General features: G+C 30.3%; 1 protein-coding gene across 1 annotated transcript; it reads right to left on the bottom strand.

Annotated features, from left to right (window-relative positions):
* Positions 1 to 2,602: 2,602 nt before the first annotated feature.
* Positions 2,603 to 4,180, bottom strand: LOC127093553 (uncharacterized). Its single transcript, XM_051032498.1, has one exon. The coding sequence runs from the start codon at positions 3,729 to 3,731 to the stop codon at positions 2,829 to 2,831; it is 903 nt and encodes a 300-aa protein (XP_050888455.1). The 5' UTR covers positions 3,732 to 4,180; the 3' UTR covers positions 2,603 to 2,828.
* Positions 4,181 to 8,248: the final 4,068 nt, after the last annotated feature.

The following is an 8,248-nucleotide window of genomic DNA, read 5'->3' on the forward strand; positions in this document are numbered from 1 at the left end:
TTGTAACCCTAGTGAAAAAATCAGTTATGCTTTTATAATTTTTCTTCTTTAACTCTTTGTGTATAACTTTTTCTTCATCTGTCGCGTTTGTTGCAAGCGGTGTCACTTCCTCCTTTACAAGATCCCAAAGATCTTGATAGCAAAAGACAACCTTTATCTGCTTGCACTAATTCTCATAATTCTGATTCTTCAAAATTTGGAGACTCGTAGGAAAATTCTTGTTTCGAAGATTCATCATGTTATGTTTCCAAGAATCATTCAGTCAATGTTCTAAATACCAGATGTTGGAATTAAACCCGAAACATTGACTAATTCTAAGTCAATCTTGATGAAAAAGATTCAATCAACCGATCGAATTCTCTCTTTTTCTTCACTCGAGTGAATCAACCAACCTTAGTTGCAAGATTGTATCGCTGCACAATGATGATGAAAACAAGAAAAGAAAATTGAACTGGGGAAAGAAAATGGTTAGGGTTTATCGAGAGAGGGAAGAAGATGAATTGATTCTGCAGAGTTTCTCTCTGCTCACAAACTGTGATTATTTATTCCTTTTGCAACTGCAAAATTCAAGTGTTTACAATAATATGGGTTACTCCTTATTTATAGATTTTGGGTTTGCTGGCTCCTCGAGCAAGACCCAAAACTAAGCTAATTAACTCATCTAAACAAACAAATAAAACTAAGTCTAACATTATTGTCGAGATACTCTTCGACATTTCGACACCTAGGTGAATCAACACTTCCTTGTTTCTGTCGAGCAATCTGCTTCGACACAAGGAATTACAATTCAACAAGTTTGAGAGGTTGGGAAATATTTGTGTAGAAAATAGGGTTTGTTCTTGAGGAGTTTGGTGACTATTTTCTTTAACCTCATTTGACAATCTTTTGTAATAACTTTTGAAGTATAGTGAATCATAAGGTCGATCTCTCCCCCGATTAGATCATCTGATCGAATTGGATAAACAAATTTTCGCATTCTTGTTTTTTATCGTGTTTTATCTTCACTCTTGACAAATATTGTATTACTCGATTATATTTATTTTTGTTGCCATTGTTCTTTGTCTTCGAAGTCTGAATAATTCTATTTAGTGTTTAGAATTATTCCTAGCAATACATACAATAAATTTGGGTAACTAATTGCCGTTCAATTTAGTTAATTTTTGTTAAATTAAATGTGGTTCAATTTGATTATTGAACCGTTTAAAAAAAATTGTTTCGGTTCATTAGTTTAAAAGATTAGTTCCATTAATAATGGTTTAGTTTGGATGTGTGGTTCAGTTCAATTTTATGATTTTTTTAATAGTTCTAAAAATGTTAGAGAGGGTATTAGTAGCCCACTTCAAAATTGTAGAAACACCTAACTTTTGGAATCTAATAGCAAACAAACAATACTTATGACATCTTACCACCCAACAAGAGAAACCACCAAGATGTAATCATCTTATAGTTGTCATGACTAGTGTCCTTAAGATACTTATTATTTAGTATATATATCATATATACTTTATTAATATAAATATATTAAGTTAAACACATGTGTTGACACATCTCTGTTCAGAGATATCGATGCTACAAATGATTTATTTAATTATCTATTATAATAGCTTATGACATGTTGATTATGATATCTTAAGCAAATAACTTATGGCTTATATGAAATTAATTTAACATTATTTTATCTTCTGTCATAGAAACAATGTATACATAAGTACTTATATGAAGAGCACTTAAATTATAAGTGCTTAGTTTAAGCTGTTTATCCAAACAGTTTCAAGTTACAAGATCAATACTGGAAAAATTATTGTATGGATTATACAGGCAAGGATCTGTGGTGAAAGCAAATAATTGAACACATTGATATCTCAGAAAGCTATTATTTAATTAGACAAATGCTACGAAAAGAATGTGATACACAGCAGCATAAATAAAGTAATTAATGGAAGCAGTACAGTTAGCTCTTGTGTTTGGACTGTCCTTGATTTCTTAGCTCTTAGATATGAGATTGGCATCTGAATTTGCAGCTCTATGTTTTACAAGAAATTACCATTGTCAGCAACAATCATTGTTTATACCTGTGGCATGATTTGCATGACAGAATCATAAAACAAGACATAAACTATTAGATTTTGATGTGAAAGAGAATAAAAGATCAACAAATGTTTGTATTCATGGTTAGATTGGCAGAATCGCAGCGAGGCACTTTGAATTTGACAAAAACTACACTTTGGAGCTTTAACGAATCAGAGTGCCACATTAGCTTTGTCAAACTCTCCATCGATCCAAACATACACGAACAAAGTAGAGCCGCAAGGCATTATATGGAGGAGTGATGAACGGGATGTCATAATTAGCCGACAATATCTAATCGGTTTAATTAGCAGATAGATTTTGCAAAGACATCAAAAGCCATGTCATAAACTACCCTCTTAAAAGTTAGATCTCGGTCGAACGGTCACTGATGCACTGAATGTATGAACGTGTGCTGTATGAATGTGTGCTTCAGTGCCTGCGGCGATAATATATGATAGTATGAAACTAAGGATATAGAGGATATGTTTCTAAGGATATGAAGCAACACTTGAACAACAAATAAGACAAACACTTGACAATTAAGTTTTTGTAATATGAATCATAAAATTAACACTTGAAGATAAATATACAACCATTAGGGATGAAAAATTCTTAAGATTTGTTCAAATGCACAGAGAAATAAAAGGTATAAGTGGTGAAACAATACAAACAAAAGTTCTCATCTTCGATAAATCAATCACAACTCATTAAAAGTTCTGTTAGTACTCAACCGATGACGCCGGAAAAACAACGCAACTCTATTCGTTCTTCCAAGCATACAAAACATGCGAGAAACCAAGACCTTGTTGCAATTTGGACTCAGAAAACCTCTGAGAGAAAGACCACTGCAAAACATTCGCATCAGAAACAGGTTGAGCATTCCAAATCTTATCATGAGACAAACATGTTCTGAACATGAAAACAGCATTTCCAAAAGATGTACCAAAAAGCCAATTATAAACATCCCAATAAATCTCAACTTCAAATCCATCCACAAGTATAGTATAGTTTCCTCTAAACTTCCACTTCAACCTCTTCACCTGCATCACAGTCTTACTATCTAGCCGAATTATAAGACAAGGATCCTTTGCAGTGGAAGTATCACACTCAATAACAAGATCATGAATTTTACCATTATCACAAAACACAACCTTGTTACCAAAAAACTTCTTACCAAAAACATGCTCTTTCTTAGCAACAAAAACCGCTTTCAAAGGTAAAGGAACCGCATTTGATTTCTTAAAAGCTTCTTTCCTCAAATCACCAAGAAGAAGAACCATTTGTTTATCAACAACTACACCTACAAAAAAACCCTCCAACGGTTCAGGCCCAACACCAAATCTAGCCGAAGAAAGATCCCAATACACATCAATCTTACAACAATAAGCTTCTAAACTCTTACAACCCTTTCTCTTAGAAAAAACCCAAGGCTTTATATCCACTTTACACAAACACTGATTTGAAGAATCATCAATCCCAACACTAAACCCTTGACCCATTAAACTTTTACTCCATGTGATTGTAATTAAGCAAGATCTACCTCTAATTGAACATTGGTAGACGCAAATCACCATATTCTGTGCAGTTTTGCTTGAATTTGAAGACGATGAATCTGATACCTGAACTGCATTCTCTCCAAAACAAGATGGGAAATCCTTCATTTTTTTTCTTCAATTTTGAAACTTTTTGATAGAATTATCAAATTAAAACAAAAGGGTCACCGAAAAAAGTGGTATCTGAGGAGAAGAGAGAAAAATGGCAGAGGTGAAAAACAGAGTTTTGAAGAGAATTGAACCCCACAAATGAATGAATCTAGAGAGAGGAGCGTGGAAAGTTAAAGACAAAATTGAAGGAAATGGAATGTAGAGAGTAAAACAAGGTTACAGAGAAGCAGACAAAAAAGTATACTTGTTTCACACTTTCACTGTCAATCACTCTGTTTTTCTACTAACAAATCGCAAAATTTAGTTTATTTTAATAAAATAAAGTGTGTAATTTTATAATATTTTGATGATGAATTGTGAAGGAAGAGATGTAAAATGAGATGGTGACAGGTCAAGGAAAGAGAAAGGAGACAATAAGGAAGAAAATGGGAACTGGGTATGATGCTGTAAAGGCTGAATTGTGAGGGTTACTCAATACAATACTCATTAAAGGTAAGGTTAGAGATGGAACAAGAAAAAGCATCTTTTTCTATTTCCATTGTTATATCATAATACAAAGTCAAAAAAGCTATTTACTAGCTTGTTTGGTTTTGGAAATTATTCTATAAATTGATTCTCATTAAAAGTAAATGGAATCTAAAGTGATTTATACGAATTGAACAATTCAAAATTACTTAAGAATCAATTTTAAAGATATAATCAATTCTACTCTATTATTCTACTTTATTAGAAGAATCAAATATCTCAAAATTATTGGAAAATCAACTCTATACATCTAAAATTGTATTTGAATCTTCTAAAACTCAAACCAAATATGTTTAAAAAAAGCATATATAAATCATGATCTAAATATGTTTGCATTCGAGTATCCAAACATATACTTCATCTCATCTTTGAAGGTGATATGTGATTAATTACGATTTAACTATGATAAAATAAATATAGATGATATTTAATTATAATTTAAGTATAATAAATATTTTATAAGATTATATTTAATTATAATTTAACTGAAATATATTTTAATCTTATACTGTAGTCCATCTAGTGCATCCTAAATACAGCCACACATACATAAAATATGATATTCATTTAGGAAATATTTCTTGGAGTCACGCAACTAGGATATCGGTGACATCATGATTTTGATCCCTCCTAATTAAAATATCTCAAATTTTGATTTTAATTCTTTAAAATATTTTCTTTAAAAGATATTCTTCTATAATTTTTCATCTATATTTTTATCCCTCGTCCAACTTAATGATGCTTTTTATAACATAACAACAAAATTAATAACGGTTTATTATTTAACAAATGAGTTAATGATAATTTTAACAATAATAAATAATATATATTATTATATTTTTAAAAAAATACTCTTTGAATTAAAAACCTTTCATAATGCTTTGAATTTTGAAATTCTACCGTCCTTTTTATTTTAATATGTAAATGAAATGAAAACAATATAAGCCCGTTCAAAAGTGGGCAAAGCGGGCGACCCGCCCCGTTTAGGCCCTCCCATTTAAGTCCGTTCAAAAGTGGGGCGGGATGGGACAGACCAACTTAGGCGTCCGAATTCAAAAGTGGGGCGGGATGGGGCAGACCAACTTAGGCGTCCGAATTCAAAAGTCAAGCTCTCTCTGTTTACTAACAAGTTGGTGGGGCAATCCGTCAATATTTTTTTACAATTTGATTTACTACATAATTTACAAAATTGTTAATCATTACCAAAGAGGCCGGCAAAAACTTTAAATCAAATGGATTGTTTTGGGATTTTAGTGTGTTTGTCTTAACGTAAATGTCATATTCTCCAACATAAATTAAACAATGTAACTATAATACTATAAACTTAAAACAAACACACTAAATTCGCAAAATAATTCATTTGGTTTAAAAAATCAATAAGCACAACCTAGTTAAGGATATATATGGACAAAAATCAAGAAAGCAAACTAGCACAATCTAAACAAAGACAACTAAGAACCAACAACAAAAAACTAATATTAAAGGCTTCATGTCAAAAACTTCATCAATAATCATATATGTTGTGAACATATTAAGCTTCGGATGATATCATAGTCATTGGATAAAATCTTCAACCATCTCTCTCCTCATCCTCACTCACTATTTAATAATTATCAAGATCAACAACATCAAAATTAGTAGTTTTATCAATAGAAGCATCTCAAAAATAAAATAATCCAAGAAAAATCAAAGCTTCATTATTTAATAATTATCAAGACAAATAATAAGCACTTAGTTGAGCATTTTAATGTTAAAAAATAAATGAAATAAAAACTCAAATAGAATAAAATATTAATAGAAACTTTATTATCATAATGAAAAACAAACTTCTATATGCAAATCTTACTTTAAAGCTTTAGAATCTGACTCCAATGACAACGAGTAAGAGAAAAGAGAAAAGAATGTATTCTCTATATTTTGCAATAAAGACTTTTTCCACTATGAATAAAGATAAAGAACGAATTATAGACCAATTAATATCTTCAAAATAAGGTGTTCCTGATTATGTGAAAAATGAATATTAGGATTTGAAGACATGAAGTTTGTTTTAAAAGTATGTCTACTACACACCACATTAACATTGTTTTAATTCCAAATAAAAAATAATTTTTTTTAACAAAAAGTCTGCGTGAAAACCCCGTTCCGCTCCTCTTTCCATCCATTTTAAAAGCGGGTTAGGTGGGACGGACCAACTTAAAATACCGAACCGAAAACCTCCCTCCAGTCCGCCAAAAATGGTGGATTAAATGGATTGACTCAACGAACTTAACACGTTTTGCCATATATATATATATATATATATATATATATAATATATATATATATATATATATATATATATATATATATATATATATATATATATATATTAAGTAGAAGAATTTTTTGAATTTAAATTCAAAACATAAATTTTAACTAAACAATATCAATATTTATTTGTACATTAATGGCAAACTCAACTAAATTTTAATTTAACAAAAAAAAACATAATGTGACAAGCACCGATGGACAACTAAAGAGAAGTTTAGTCTTTTAATTTATGTACTACTAATAAAGTTGATGGTAGTTTCTTTAATATATAAATGGAAAATTGGAGGGTGAAAATATTCCCTTGATTTGCATGTATTTAAAGAGAAGGAGTGGGAGGGGAGGAAGTGGGGCCATAAAAGTGGTTTGAAAATGCAAGCACGTTGTCCATCAGACAGCTAGGCTAACAATAACATACGTCCTCACAGCAGAGGTCAGAATAACGATGTCTTGCTAATTTAGGACAGAGAGTACTAGTAGCAGTAAACCATCATTTTGTTCTTCATGTCAAATTCAATCTTCTACTTATGATTTTAGGGTTCATCAAAAATGTACTCTTAGAAATAGACCCTTACATTAAAACAGAAACCAGTTGATGTTGCTAGGTCAGTGAAGTCACTTGCACGATAAATTATATTTTGGCAAAAGAGAGTAATAGAAAAAACTAACGACAAAGTTTAATTCGTTTTGGAGATGTGATGTTTTATCATCAATTAGAGTGGTCCTTAACTTATTTAAGAGAATTAAAAAAATCCTATTGAATGTTTTTTTCAATAGAAATCAGATATTTTTGGCATGGAATTGGAGAAACTAATCATTTGAATTAAGGAGGATCATAATTGATGACAAAATTTTCGCTTAAAAAATTTACCGATGTTACATATTCATGAAGATTGAGTTTGAATCTAAAACACTTAATGTCTATATTATTTTTTTATCTTTTATATCTATTTAAAAAAATATACACATCAAAATAAATAATACTTTGTATTTGACATCACAACTTTGATGTTTGACATAACGAATTTTGGTAGAAATGAATTGAACACAAAATTAATTCATATAAAAGTATATTAATATAAAAATAATTTTTACACCGGTTATAAAATTGAAAAGTTCAATCACATCAAAATATTAATGTATAAAAATAAAGAACAATAACAACTAAAATAAACAGTGTATTATGTGGAAAAAAGTGGCTTTCTGGTTCATTATATTTCTAAAAGTTGTTACAAAATATTACATATAAGTTATACGAAAATAGTCACTCAAATTTCTTAGTGCAAATTTTATTTTCTACTCAAGTGTTTCTCAATCTCTAAAATTCTCTTTATATGAATCACACTGAAATTTTGTTCTCCTTCTGAAAAGATGTCAAACACGGTGTGCTAGACAATGTGTGTGACACGGTGTATGCAATAACAATTAAAATGCAAATAATGAAAGGCAAGTTTACTTCATATTCTCTTTGTGAAGCATTCTTTCAAAGCAAGGAATGTTATTTCTACCTCTAGGTCTATGAAACTTCTACACATTAACCTTTTTGGACCAGTGAAAATTGTTTATGTCAATGGTAAGAAGTATGGATTAGTCATTGTAGATGACTACAACAGATGGACATGGGTTAAGTTTCTAATATACAAGGATGAGTCACATTATGTGTTTTATACCTTCTACTCTCA

The sequence above is a fragment of the Lathyrus oleraceus genome, chromosome 6, assembly GCF_024323335.1.
Source record: "Lathyrus oleraceus cultivar Zhongwan6 chromosome 6, CAAS_Psat_ZW6_1.0, whole genome shotgun sequence".
Classification (NCBI taxonomy): Eukaryota; Viridiplantae; Streptophyta; class Magnoliopsida; order Fabales; family Fabaceae; genus Lathyrus; species Lathyrus oleraceus.

Excerpts from the sequence above, each read along its gene's own strand:
- LOC127093553 (XM_051032498.1), bottom strand. The coding sequence starts at position 3,731 with ATGAAGGATTTCCCATCTTGTTTTGGAGAGAATGCAGTTCAGGTATCA.